At 34.1% G+C, this 15,153-nt stretch overlaps 1 protein-coding gene and 1 pseudogene across 1 annotated transcript; one reads left to right on the top strand and one right to left on the bottom strand.

Annotated features, from left to right (window-relative positions):
- Window positions 1–1,647: 1,647 nt before the first annotated feature.
- LOC148626806 (uncharacterized) lies at window positions 1,648–4,091 on the bottom strand. Its single transcript, XM_088564630.1, has 3 exons — window positions 3,862–4,091; window positions 2,850–2,872; window positions 1,648–2,426 (listed from the first exon to the last, which is right to left on the bottom strand). Exons 1-3 carry the CDS (start codon window positions 4,089–4,091, stop codon window positions 1,648–1,650), a joined length of 1,032 nt encoding a protein of 343 aa, XP_088420756.1.
- A 2,373-nt stretch (window positions 4,092–6,464) lies between these two features.
- LOC148626805 (uncharacterized) lies at window positions 6,465–8,774 on the top strand (annotated as a pseudogene).
- The last annotated feature ends 6,379 nt before the right edge of the window (window positions 8,775–15,153 follow it).

The raw sequence follows: 15,153 nt of genomic DNA, 5'->3' as shown, positions 1-15,153 counted from the left end.
GAAAACAGACATCCACTAAAAACTGAGAGCATGGACCAGGTGCACCGGTATGGTAAACGTCCTCTGCTTTTCTAAAAACACCTTATGAGTTGCTCATAAAAAAGTCCGGGGTAGACCAAAAAGGAAATGAAAACTACGACAGATTGAATAAAATAGTTTTCATGGCGCAGATAGATACACCATAATGATCCACGAGTTCATTATGACGACCATAAAACTTCTGTAAAGTGATGACTTCAATCTTATAGCAACATAACCCTGTTCCAGAAGCCTATTTGTTAGAATTCTAGTGCGATACAAAAAGTCTGCGCAGTTACATCTAGCTCTGACATAACGTATGAGTTGTGTTATGAACACTCCATACGCAGGTGCTGAAGGGATGTTGCCACAGATGAAAGGAAGTTGACAATTCTGAATGAAAAGTCATCACGTTTGTCGTAAAGTTTGGTCAATAGTTTTCCCTTACTATCGATTTCTAAGTCTATGTCAAGATATGAGGTTGACTTCACAGTGTCTGTAATATCCTTTATCTAAAGTTCTTTGGGGTACATGCAATGTATCAAATCCCCTAAACTAGGATTGTTTAAAGATAATACGTAATCTATATAGCGGAAACTGCGATTAAAGGATCTTGCTAAACGATATTCTTTCTATCGGATCAGATCGGCTATTAAGTCAGCCTCATAAGAGGCTTATTAAGCATGGCATTGTTCCATCTTATTCCGTAAATCAATTTTAAAGGTGTTTGCTGCGCCGTCTGAATTTTTATGCTAAATGACAAGTTGTTTATCACTAATTTATGAATTTGCCTGACAATTTCATCATAGATATCGTCACGGACAAAATCATTTCAAGGATAAAGCCATACCTATTATTTCATATTCATAAACTTCATCAGTTGCATCCAAACTTTTCAACTACAAAGGGAAATTACCGGACTTCAAGGATAAGCCACCTGCCACCTGTTTTGGTAATACCTGGTCCCAGTTCATGTTTTTCTCCCACAGCCTTTGCATAAACATCTTGCCTCGGACAGTTACTTGACTTAAAATTCCAAGCGGGTCGTATACCCTAGACGCTTGTCTTAAAACTTCTCGTTTTGTGATGAGTTCCCCATTGATATCTCAAATTTCTGTCGTAGAGAATCCTAATGTATCGTTTTCCGAATTCCAACCTAACCCCAATGTCTTGATAGGACGATCATTATCTAATACATTTTCCACGGTAGCTAGGTTTTGTAGTACTTTTCTATTTGAAGCCTATGAGCGTAGGTTGAATGAACCGTCCGAAAATAACTGCCGAGCAGTTGTATAGTAGTTTGATAATTCTTCTTCAGATTTGAAACTTGATAGGATATTGTCGACATACAAATCATTTGTCAATTTTTCTGTGATTTCACATTGTCTTTCATATGTTTTAATAGTAGAGCGCTAAGTATAAAAGGTGAACATGTGACACCGAATAGTACAGACTTGAACTTGTAAATTGTTAAGTCACTGTTAGGGTCTGTTGGATTACTAGGCCAGAAGAACCTTGTCACATCCCTATCCTCTTTCTCCAGTCCAATGTTTAGAAATGCATTCTCTATATCTGTACTTACCAAGTACTTGTTAAAACTAAATCTCATCAAAACTGCTTTTATGCCATTCAATGTCGGTGGTACATTTTGTAGCAATTATCGGTTCTCACTTTTTCAATAAAACCTCGCTTCTCCTGTTCTTCGATGTACTTGTGTAGCAACTGTGATTCTTTACTCAAACGCCTAACTACGTTCCTAGTTCTTTTCATAGCAATTGTTTTATTTCCCGGTAATGGAGGGTGGTCGGTTTTCCATGGTAATTTAGCATGGTAACGGTTGTCATGGTAGGCTATGGAATTTCCGTACTCTACAAGGAAGTCGTCATGTTCTGTATTTGTTTTCTTTGTCTCGACTCCAATGGTTTCGATTTCCCAGAACTTTTCTAAATTGCATTCTTCTACCTTGTGAGATACCAAAACATTCAGCATTGAACTTGTACCATGTGTTTGTTTGTTTGATGTTGTGGGACCAGACAAAAGATAACCAGTCTTTGATTCAACTGCAATTGAACTTTTGCTTCTGATAATACGGTCTCCGACGATGTTCCAATAATAGTCAGCCCCTGTTAGTAAGTTTATTTCAAACCTACCATCGCTAGTCACTGGATGCGCTAATATCAATCTGTGTTTATATTTCAATGCAGTGACAGAGTTTACATGGGTCTGTTTTGGTACTGCAATTTCTGGTATTACAAGTACATTGAGTGGGATTATTTCTCCCTCAGGTGTTTCTTGTTTGATATTTGCTGATCTCAAGTGTTTATTTTGTCTGTTTTCTTCTCCAAATCCGTTGATATGGACCACCTCGTTTCCGGTTGAACAAAGCTGTAACTTTTCGACAAGTGATTCTGTAATGAATGACCACTGTGCCCTTTCATCGAACAAAATATTGGCTTCTGTAGTTTACATGCTCCCAGTTTTTAGTGGAGTCCGAATTGCTCATTTGCTTTTGTTACTTTGTATGTATGATTTTAGTTACTGTATGCTCTTTGTTGTGTATGTCTGTTTTCCATGTCGGGTCTTTGTCCCTGGATTACATTCTTTTGATTACCGCTATAACCTTGATTCCCTTGATTACTCTTTTACTTCTCTGAGTGCATGTTAGCGATTGCAGTTTTCAACAGTGCTATTGAAGTTTTGTGTCTTAAAAATGAATGTAAAATGATATTACTTTTCTCGTCTGTGCAAGGTTTATTTGATTCCTCAGACTTGCAATTTGTCTTATCAATGCATAAACTTGTGTGGTGGCGCTTGTTACACTTTACAATTACTTGACGATTTACAATCCGCTACTCTGTAATGGCAAAGGCAGTTGAAACATAATCTATCCTTTTAACTATCATACGATCTTCAGGGGAGGTGGCTTTGGTACTGTTAACGGCGAAGTGGCCAGTTTCAGGGCAAAATAGACATGACTTAGTATTGCGATTCGACATTGATCCGGACTTATCATTTCTACTGAAATTTGACTTTGGACGGGTTTTCGTGTTCGTCAAAACTGCAGCTATGGCGTGTAGGCTTTCGACCTTTTTCGGCTTTTATGATATTTAATTCACTCAGTAGTGCCCTACGTAACTCATTAAGATGGATTTATGTTCTCTTACTAAATGCTCACGGATTTCTATGGGTAATTTGTTCAAAATAACAGGAACTAGTAATGAGTCGTAAGTTTCATCAGTCTGTCCAAGAGATTCTAGGTCACGTACATATGTTTCGGTCTTATCGTAGTAATTATGGAGGCTAACTAAGGAATATATCGGCGCAGGAATATCGAGTAAGGCCTGCATGAAGGTTTGTATGATCTTATGAACCCGTCCGTATCTCTCTTGTAACAGTAAAATTGCTTTAGCGTAATTTGTATTGGTCACCGAAAACCCAACAATGGTTTGTAATGCCCCATTGCAAGGTAGAGACTTAGGTAGTTAAATTTCTGAACGTCGCTCAATGAGGGATTTGTGTAGACAGAGGTTTCGTAGGAATCCCAGAAAGACTGTAAGTCTAATATGTCTCCTTCAAATATAGGTAACTTCAATTTTGGAAGTTTGTGAAAGTCACTGCATGCACTGTACGTTGACGTAGACTGAAGATTTGGAACTTGCATGGGTGGATTTGTGAAGTGCTACACTAGCTTGTGCACTTTTATGCATATAGATTTTGACATTTAGATTCAAAGGAGTAGGTTCATGAGCGGGTTGACTTGTGAGTAAATTTCTTCATGCGTTTTGACTTGCGTCTGCTAAATTTTAAATTTTTTGAATTTTAAAGTCCAAGTTGTACTTATACTCATCTGAGTTTTGTATTTCGTCTGCTATTTCTTCTTCTTTTGTCTGTTCCAAAATCTTCTCGTTGAGGTCTGCAAGAATTCCTTGTTTCTGTTTAGTAGCTTCTAATAGGGTTGAGATCTCAACAGCATCCGCCCCGGTCGGCTCCGTGGTATGTCGAATATCGTCAAAATTTCCAAGGAGTCTCGTAACATCTCCTTCTCTTTTATGCCCGCTCGTACAGCTTTCCATCATTTGTATCCTGGTCACGGCACCAATAGCGTGTAGTGGTATAGGTAAAGGCAAGAACGCGAAGGAAAACGTTTATTCAGATCAACATTGTATTTTGGAAAATAAACGTAAAGTTCCGTCAAGCGCTTATGACTTACATGGTTACAATAAAGCGCGGTACATAATGTACGTCGTCTATGTGTGGCACTGTGGAATTCTCAACACACGTTTATTAGATATGCATAATCTTCCAAAATCTTTATAGTTTTCTTCCTGTTGAGTGCAATGCACTAAAAGACTAAAACTGAATTACACAGTCACATTACAATAAGTGAATATAATTCCTTGTTATTGGCACCAAAGAAAGTTTCGACAGAAAAGAAGGATTAAACCATAACGGTGGATATACATGTAGTTGATTTCAGACATTTAAATAACATACCTTCACAAAAATGTTTTAAAAATACTTCCATAAATGATCGACATTCCAACGAAAGAAACCTATGCATCTCTACTCGCCGACCCATTTCATTATTCCCAATTAGGCCAACCTTCATAACAGTCCTACTTCAAATGAAGAAAGAATGGCATTTAACGAAGTCCTTCACTTTCTGCTAAATGGCAAATTCAACATATGGCCTTGGTGTACTTTCAAAGCAGAACTGATAGGTATATATATATGTTTCAAAAATTTTACAGCCGCCAACATGAACTAACCAATCGATATGATTCATCAATGTAGAGGTTCATACATAGTCTATTTTTCAAAACAAAAATATTATTATCCGTTTAACATTGTTGTCCTGAAATCAGTAACTCGAAAGGTGACACTAAAAACCAAGAGGAAGAACACGGGTTCTCATTGTCACTTTTCTAAGCTCTAAGCTTTAGATTACTTAGCTTTTCTCTTGTTTTTGTTTCTTCTCTATCCATTATCTTAAGAGTTTTTGATACTGATTACAAGGAATTATGTTCGATTTTATAATGAATAATTTCATAAGTTTTTAAGAATTTATTTGAGCAGTTCTATTTTAAATATTTTGATATATAACATTGTTAAATTCGTTTTTATTGAAATGGATTATACTGATTGTAAACAATATACACCAGTACCGCGATGAAATCCTTGAAGATTAATCAAGGGAGCAAGGATTCTGAAAGGTAGAGTCTGCTCAAATCGGTTTCAATAGGTAAAAGTAAAGTCTGTTCAACCTTGTTTTCACTAATATGTTGTCGCTCATTTCGTAATTTTATTGCATTCTGTTTATTTCATTTTATTTCATTTGTGTCAGCAAATTAAATTGAGATGGGGCATTAAACTGTTATCTTTAAGGCACCAACCATTTTTATACTGAAAGGGGGGCTGGGATTTTCAATGTTAATAAATATTTTTTCTGCTCTTCTTAAAATTATTTAATTTTTTCAACAGCAAATGAATTATAAAAAATTTTCAGGCACATGACAGATTTTGTTTTGCCAGTCAACTTATAAACAATAATTGGAAAATATTATATAAATATCAAGGGAGGCCATATGAAAGTAAAGATCCAGTTCAATCAGATATGTTTGTTCTTGAAAAGATCAAATAAACTTAATTAGTAAATTTTATCCCCTCCCGCCCCTGAAAAATTGACAAAAATAAAAAATGGGACGGGAATTTCAAAATCAGGATTTTTTTTCACGTCAGTATGTTGTATTGAGGTACTATAACACACAAATCTGTCTTGGTGACTAACTGAATGATATTTCTTCCCTGATGTAACTATGGATTTTATGGATTTAAAACATATTTATACAGCAAGTAGCTGCACAAGGAAGTAAAAAAATAAACGCCGACTGCTCAGTCTTCAGTGGAAAAATATCAAGAGCTGAAAATGATGTAACTATGGAATTAAAACATATCTATACAGCAAGTAGCTGCACAAGGAAGTAAAAAGTTTTTAAATGGTGACCGCTCAGTCTTCTGTGGAAAAATACCAAGAGTTTTTGTCGTGTTCTATATGTTACGGGACATTTAAGGTCCCGAAAACATTACCCTGCCTTCATTCATTCTGTGAAAAATGTCTTTCTGATTATATTCTTTCCGCTGTGGAAATAGAAAAGAAGAATGGATTTGAGTGTCCTCTTTGTCAACATTACGTGGATATCACATCCGAATTCCCTGAAACCTGGTCGGATCTTCTTCCGAAAAATCAATTTCTTATTTCTCTTCTGGAACGACAAGCTTTAAGCAATCCTAATAAAGCATGTGATGCTTGTGCATATAAAAAAGCACCACAACAAAGGGCGACTGTTGTCTGTTGTGACTGTAAAGAATCGTACTGCGGATCATGTGTACTTTCACACAAATCGTTTAAAATGACATCGACTCATAAACTCAATGATATTCACGAAATAGGTGAACATACTGACATAATGTCGACTCTTTTGTGTGTACTGTAAAGACCATTCGAAGCCATGTTGTACTATCTGCGCAACAACGACTCACAGAAAATGTGAAGACGTTGTTCCAATAGAAAGTGTAGCGATGGGTATTAAGAAATCTGACACAGCCGTAACACTACAGAGGACATTGGAAGAAACAAGTGAAGAAGTAGCAAATCTGTTCCAACTGTATACAGAAAGTTCTGAGAAAGTAGAACACGACGCCTCTACTTTAGTCGATCAAATCAATCAACAAAAAGAATCACTAATAAGAGACATAAACATGGCTGCTCAAAGTTATATCAATGTTGTTGTTGATTCAAAGGAACCGATTGCTTGTGTCATAAAAAGTAAAATATTGAAATTATCCAATGTCTTTCATAAAATTACCACATGGAAAAAATGGATCGAATTAGCTGCAGTATATGGCTCTGAAAAACATATTTTGGTCGAAATTGAGAGAATGAATCAAATACTGCCAAGTACTCAAAACGAGCTGTCTTCATACAGAAGAGATTTGACAGAAAACAAACAAATAGAACTTTTCAATTCAAAGCTAAATGATGTTTCTTGCCAAATAGTAAAACGGCAAAGTTATGCCCGCATGTCAAAATTGAATGATGGGAGGGTGTTGCTTCTTCAAAAGTTTTCAGTAAGTTCCAATCGAGTCAGTGGTATTTTTCTTGATGAAGACATTATTTTCGTTGCTTATCGCCAATGTCAAATTATCGTTTGTGACTTTACAGGATTAATAAAAGATTCTCTTTCGATTTCATCGTATGCAAGCGATATAACACGTATTGATGACCAAGCATTCGCTGTTGCAACAAACTCTAAGGAAATACATATCATTATAACAAATCCACTGCAACAAATTTCTTGCATAAATAGCATGGAGCCAATATATGGATTAAGTTTCAACAGTGGAAGTTTTGTGTGTGCGTATTTAGGATGTATAAGTTGGATTGATTCTAATACCGGATATTTGTTAAAAAAGGAAGCATCAAGTTGTTCATTACATTTTATCCGTTCTACCGGACAGAACGGTTACGTGAGTGTCGGTGGAAAAAGAGAGTCCACCTGTAAATCAGTAGGGCAGAAATCATTTATCTACAAAAATACAAACTTAGGAAGCGCTTTTTCTGTTGACACCGACTCTTTTGGCAATATTTATATCGCAAGTAGCAGTCCAAATAGTATACATCAATTGTCACCTAACGGCGAACTGAAACGGATTATGACTTTGGGGTTATGTTTGAACCTTGGGTTATTCGATTCAAACCGAACAGCAGTGTATTCATATTAACATCTCGGAACGGTGAGGTTGCGGTTTGCCTTTTTGATTAAATGTCTAATCAAACATGCGCTATACTGAATCGTTTTGAATTTTCGACCTCTCATGTAACTAATTTAAATTTGATTTCAGAGAAAACCGTTTCCCTACAGAAATCCAGAAGACCTTACAGAGAATCTTTGATCAAAATCTCTCCCTCCCTCTTTCTCTCTTAAAAATATCTAATTTGACTTTGCTATAATACAAAGGACGAGAAACTGGATAGGTTTAGATGTATTGCACCATGTCATATGCCTCGAGGAAAGGAACTTAGTTTAAAAATATATTGATTCCGACAACCAATATACAGATAATGAAATCATCACTGTGTTGATTTTTTTGATTGACAGCAATTTTTAGTTTTCTGGATTGGTGTATCTGACAACAGATAGTAGACATCCTGATTGGCACCGATTGTTTACTTCTACTTGCTGGTCTTTCCAATCTTTCCTATATTGAAAGCTTTATTTATCCAAAAGTTACTCCAACAAATGGAACTAAAGTTTATGGAACGCCTAAACTGTCTGTTTATGTGTTGTCAATTTTATATTACTTGCTGTGGTTTTATAATTGCATGTGGTAATTTTGTATTTACAATATGTAAGAACATCTTTACATTATGACGTTTTGTATGGCAAGCCAAAGTGGACAAAAATGAGCATTTTCTAATATCAAAAAATGATTTTTTAATATTACAAATTCATTTTCTAATATTACAAATTGGATTTCTTATATCACAAAACACTTTTTTAATATTAAAAAATCATTTTTTTAATATTCAAAATTCAATTTAATTTCTAATATCAAAAAACTATTTTTGAATATTAGAAATTGATATTCTGGTCACAACGCCGATTAGAAAAATGCAGAACGAAATACACTTGGGTAGTCTATCCAGTCACCCTAGATTATTTTTCTATAATAAAAAATAGCTTATTTGTTATTTACGTTCAATATTATCACAAATGAAACACCTGGGACTCGTGGCGATTCTCGTAGTCAGAATATATATTTTTTTATTCCAAAAACATGGAAATTTCGACTCCCGCGAAATTTTGCATAAATTCGACTCTACAAGTTATTGCGTGACTAAATTTAATTTTCTACATCAATAAAGAAGAAGGAAGAATTTAAAAAAAAAGGTTAAAAATATTACCCCTACCCCTAGGAAACTGGTCTCAGTATCAAACATAATTCTCATTCACAGCATACCGACACTGTGAAACTCATATTTTAGGCATTCATAATTAAGATAATGATTTACTCAACATATCTGTTCAATTCAGGCGTTGAATTTCTTTTTTAGGATTGCATTTACTATAAAATCAAGAAAAGGGAATTTACAGAATTTCTTTATCACCCGTTATTATCTTTCTTTACCTCGTCGAGGCAAAAATCATTTTTTAGCTCACCTGTTCCAAGACCATGTGAACTATTGCCATCACTTGGCGTCCGTCGCCGCCGTCGTCGTTAACAATTATACAAAACTCTTCTCCTCTGAAACTTCTTAACCAATTAGAATCAAACTTGGTATGAATGTTTCTTGTGGTATCCTACATAGAAATGAAATGGGGATTTTTGTTTCGTCGAAAAACATGGCCGCCGTTACCATTAATAGAACATAGGGGTCACACCGTATTTTTTCGCATAGATCTCCATAACCGTTAGATTTAGTCATATTTTGACAGGCTAAAAGTATTTTGCATGTTTAGATCTATCTGCGGTCAAATTTTCGTTGTAATCTGTTAAGCCATGATGGAGTTATTGCCATTTTTCGATGTTTTTTGTAATTTTAATGTTTAAATTATTTCTTTCCAAAATTTTCTCCTCTGACACTACTTGACCAATTGTAACCAAATTTGGTATGAATGTTCCTTGTGGTATCTTGCATAGAACTGATGTGGGGAGTTTTGATTTGTTGAAAAACTTGGCCGCCGTTATAAAAAAATGGAACATAGGGGTAAACAATAGTTTTTGCATATATCTCCAAAACCGTTAGGTTTTGCCATTTTTTTATTGCTGAAATGATCCTTATTATAAGGCTTACTAAAGTCTCCAGGGAGAAAAAGTTGTCAGACGTCTCCTTGTAAGAGTTATTGCACTTGATAGGTGAAAAATGATTATTTTTTACAGATTTTAGCCAATATCTTGAAAACTATGATAGAATAAAACTTTAAATTATTGAAATGATCCTTATGATACGACCTATAAATGTTTGTGGGGATCAAAATTGATGAATGACTTCTTGCTAAAGTCCTTGACAGACGAAAAAAATATGTTTTAGCAATTTTCAGCCAATATCTTGAAACTATAATAGATAGAATGAAACTTTCAATTGATAAAAGGATCCTTCTGATAAGTCCTACCAAAGTGTTCATTGAGTCAAAATCGTTGGACAGCTCCCTGTTAGAGTTGTTGTCCTTGAAAAAAATAACTAGGTTAGCTCTTTAGGGTCCTTGGAGCATCTTGTTTACGTTTTTTATACTTCTAACTTCTTTTTTTCTGCAAAACGAAGTAATTTCATATATGTATGTATCAATATGCTGCCAAATGTCTCAGCTTTACAATAATACCAAGAAAGTTGCGGTAACAATTGGGTTTTGTATCAAAATGAATACAATGGAACTCTGTCTCATAGAAATCGCTTAAATTGACATATTTTTCAATGTCAAAACCCTTAGATTATTTATTCTTCAGTAAAAATTGGCTTATTAGTATTTGTTATTTATGTTCTGGATATACACAACTGATACTTCTTGGATTCTGTTCGTGGCTTGTGGTGATTTTCGTAGTCAGAATTTATAAACCAAAGAAAATACTATTACTAATAATAATAATAAAAATAAAAAATGCAAAAAATGGGAATTTCAATTTTCCTGTAAAAAGTCGATTAACTTCGACTCTACAAGATATTACTCGACTAAAAAGTCTCCAATTTTGAATCATCGATAGAAATTAAATTTCCTGAATTAATAAACCACCATTAACTGATTTTCAAAAAAAGATTTTTTTTAGATGTTTAAAAATTTAACCCCTTCCCAGAGAAAACTGATCTCAGTATTAAACATAATTCTCATTCACAGCATACCGACACTACGAAACTCATATTTTAGGCTTTCATAATTTAAAAGATAATTACATAATTTACCCTAAATATCTGAACTATTCAGGCGTGTGATTTTTTATAGGGTTACAATTACTATAAAATCGTAAAAAGTGGAATTTACAGAATTTCAGAATTTCTTCTATATCACCCATTATTATCTTTTTTTCAGAAAACCGTAGTTTAAACATGTTTTTGTGTGATACAGTAGATTTGTATAGTGTCTAAGCTTTCAAATCGGCCAGGTAATTCATATTCGAACTTTTCGAAGTAAAGTTGGTGCAAAAATTACCACCCCTACCCATGGAAAAATACCTCAACATGAACCAAAATGTTAATTTTTAACATATAAACGACGTACACTGGGTATGTTGCGGGCGATTGCTTTCATTATCGATGCATCCAACATATTTGCTAATTTCAGAAGCGTAGGCGACAATAATGTATTTTTTAATAAAAGGGAAAATTTCGGAATTTCATTTTTCTTCCATTTCACCGTTAATTGGTGTATTTTTTTTCAAATACCGTAATTCATAAGAGCTTTTGTATATTGAAATACAACTATATAGCGTAGTAGCTTTGTAATGAGCCCAAGATATTTAAGCACTTGAACTTTTCCAAGTCAAGTTAGTGCAAAAATTGCCCCTACCCATGATAAAAATACCTTAATACGGCCCATCGCCTTTGCTTATTAGAAAGCTAAGATGCTAAATAAATATGTTTAGATATGCAAAGGCATGTATGAAGTACGGTACGTACAAAATTGCACACAACAGGTTTTAAAATGAAAGAAAATATGAAATTTAAAAAAATCCTCTCTTTACTATGAAAAACACAATATTTTCACATTGAAACTGGAAACAATACGGCCCTGAAATGAGTAGCTATGTTGAATACGTCAATAATTAAGCATGTCTTTCTAACATCGATTATATGCCAAATATAACATTTTCGTTCATGTTGAAGAATTTTTTTTTCAAGGGTAGGGCGTACTTCTTGCACTAACTTGACTTGGAAAAGTTCAAATATTTATAACTTGGGCTCACAAGACAGCTACTAAACTGTATATTAGTATTTATTCACAAAAGCTCTTTTGAAGTACGGTATTTTAAAAAAAAATATGCCAATTAAAAGTGAAATGGAAGAGTTATGAATTCTGAAAATTCCTCTTTTTACGAAAACACATTATTGTCGCCTCGAAACTAAAAGAATATGCTCATGAAATGAGCAGTGATGTTGGATATATCAATGATGAAAACAATAGCACCCAGCATGCCTATTGTATACAGTTAATGAACTTAAAACTAACATTTTGGTTCATGTTGAGGTATTTTTTTTCATGGGTAAGGATGTTAATTTCTCACCTTATTTGACTTGGATAAGTTAAATTATTAATCACCTGGTCTCATTTGAAAGCTTAGGCACTATATACATGCAATGTATCACACAAACACTTGTTTAAACTACGATATTCTGAAGAAAGATAATAACGGGTGATAAAGAAATTCTGTAAATTCCCCTTTTCTTGATTTTATAGTAAATGCAATCCTAAAAAAGAAATTCAACGCCTGAATTGAACAGATATGTTGAGTAAATCATTATCTTAATCATGAATGCCTAAAATATGAGTTTCACAGTGTCGGTATGCTGTGAATGAGAATTATGTTTGATACTGAGACCAGTTTTCTATGGGTAGGGGTAATATTTTTAACATTTTTTGAAAATTCTTTCTTGAAAATTAGTTTTGGTGGTTTATTAATGTAGAAAATTAAACTTAGCCACGCACTTGATGCAAATTTTCGCGGGAGTTGAAATTTCCATGTTTTTGGAAATTAAAAAAATATATTCTGACTACGAAAATCGCCACAAGTCATCAACAGAGTTCCAGGTGTATCAATTGTGATAATATTGAACGTAAATAACAAATAAGCTATTTTTTACTATAGAATAAATACTCTACGGTGACTGGATAGACTACCCAAGTGTATTTCGTTCTGCATTTTTCTAATCGGCGTTGTGACATCTATTTTGCCTTTTACGGACTGATTTGAAGTTTACACTATCGAAAAGTTCCGGGGCCAGACGTCATCATGAATTTTTTTGCCCATATCACGTAAAGTAGAAATCACTCCACGTAAAGAAAAGAAAATGCACATAAAATATTTAGAGATCGACATAACGTAAAGATGAAACGACCTCACGTTATAAGAAAACCACTGCACGTAAAGATAAATCCACATACGTAAATACATGTTGAAATAACGTAATCATAAAACGACAGAACGTAAAGACAAAATTAGATCTACAGAATGTAAAGATGAAATGACAGAACGTAAAGACGAAATGGCAGAACGTAAAGATGTTCCTACATAACGTAAATACAAAATGACCTCATGTAATTATAAAACCACAGCAAGCAATATAAAATTGACAACACATAAACAAATGTGTATCTCATCAGACCGTTTAGACGTTCCATAAAGTTGGTCCTTTTATTTCACTTTTATTTATATTGATTTTGTCTATCGTTTTACTGATTATCTTCGTATCGTATCCAAAATAATAATCGGTAAAACAGCGGTCACATCATCAAAAAGAACAATTTACAAAAAAGCAATCATTACCCATTATTTTAGAAGAAACTGAGTATTTTTCAACCAAGGACTGATATTTAAAAAAGAATTTGGAAAGAGACCTTTTGAGACGCATGTCCTCATACCCCTGATTCGTGAGTCTGTAACGCAGATATTCATGGCGTTCAGGGAAATCAGAGTACATTTGTAGTTAGTACTTGCTCTAGTGTAGCGAATCAATTGTGAAATATGAAAACCATATGCAGGAGATGAAGGTATATTGCTGTACTGGTAAGGAAAATTAAAGTCGTCTCTTTTATCATAAATCTTAGTGCAGAGATGACCAATGTTGCCAAATTTGAGCTTCAGGTAAAAAAAATGTGCCGAACAAGTTGTTTTTGTAATATCCTTAAAAGCTTTATCTCGGACTCTGGTGGGTATATTGAAGGTAACCATTTACCACAAGAAGAGTATGAACAATAGATCATCATTATATCTGTATGTAAAGCTGAAGGATTTACCATCTTTTATATTTTTATTCTTTACGAGAATAACTCAAGCAACATCATCAGATATTGGGACCAATTTGCTGAATATTTCCAGACGTCATTTCTATAACTTTGGGATACTCCGCCTCCCTGTCTCATCTATATGGAGGTTGTCCTATCTAAAGCGTTATGCAGTTACATCATCTAGTTAGCCGAGTGGTCTGGAATGTTTGCCTCAATGCAGACGTCACATATTGTGGATGGACCTTTAGACTTGATTTGATATATGTATCTGCATCCTTGAATCATTGTTCTATGTTGATCCCAGCTGTGCATGCTATATATCTATAAAGTGATGTACTGTGAAAAGAGGATCATGTCTTAATGAAATTGAGGTTAAAAACTTGTAATTTAAAACATTAGCAATTATGGTGTCAGTGAAGATGACCACTGAATTTTTGCCATTTAGAACCTTGCATAGCCTCTGATAAAGCAAAACCAGAGAGGACTATGTTTAAAGTTTATTGATAATGGATATAGAGAGAGGGCATATGCTCACTGGTACCTATCATCCAGAGATTAATGGTTGTGAAAATTTGATTGACTGATTAGAAAGTTACTGGACATATGTCCCACCAAACTAGATGCTTACAGGATTTAACTGGTTTGCAATGTGAAAAGCAGGACAAGTCTACCCTTCCAAAGCATCTAATGTCACTTCTTTTTTGTTGTTGGAGATGTTACTACAATTATTTAAGTTATTGTGTGCTGAATATTTTTTATTTATATATATATAACATATGTAATTCCCTTGTCTACAGTATTTATGTAGATTATCTTTGTTTCATATTTTCCTGTTTTTGGTAGTATCTGAATTTTAAGAATTGGTACTTCAACGATATATTCTCAGCAATCCCATTCTATAGTTTAACAAAATCCATAAGATGGTACTCTTGGGGAACTTGTAGTTGTCTTGGTTTGGTCAAACCATTCTCCACAAAATGTGAAATTTCCATCATGAACTTCAAGCTACATGGGAATCCAAATAAACATATTTTTGACGAACCAAGAAATGATATACACATAAATAAACATACATTCAAAGTATTGATATTCTGGATCACCTTACTTCTTAGCATTATTATAATGTAAATCAAGTTTT

The sequence above is a fragment of the Perna viridis genome, chromosome 1, assembly GCF_037379345.1.
Source record: "Perna viridis isolate PV_CMFRI_1.1 ecotype Kerala chromosome 1, ASM3737934v1, whole genome shotgun sequence".
In the NCBI taxonomy this organism is placed as follows: domain Eukaryota; kingdom Metazoa; phylum Mollusca; class Bivalvia; order Mytilida; family Mytilidae; genus Perna; species Perna viridis.
Note: the sequence above shows the minus strand (reverse complement) of the source record. Positions and strands in the feature narration are given on the sequence as shown.

Coding starts and splice junctions, on each gene's coding strand:
- LOC148626806 (XM_088564630.1), bottom strand. CDS start 4,091: ATGGAAAGCTGTACGAGCGGGCATAAAAGAGAAGGAGATGTTACGAGA. Junction 2,873..3,861: donor GAAATACAAAACTCAGATGA/GTATAAGTACAA, acceptor TTGCCATTACAG/AGTAGCGGATTGTAAATCGT. Junction 2,427..2,849: donor AGCGGATTGTAAATCGTCAA/GTAATTGTAAAG, acceptor CATTCATTACAG/AATCACTTGTCGAAAAGTTA.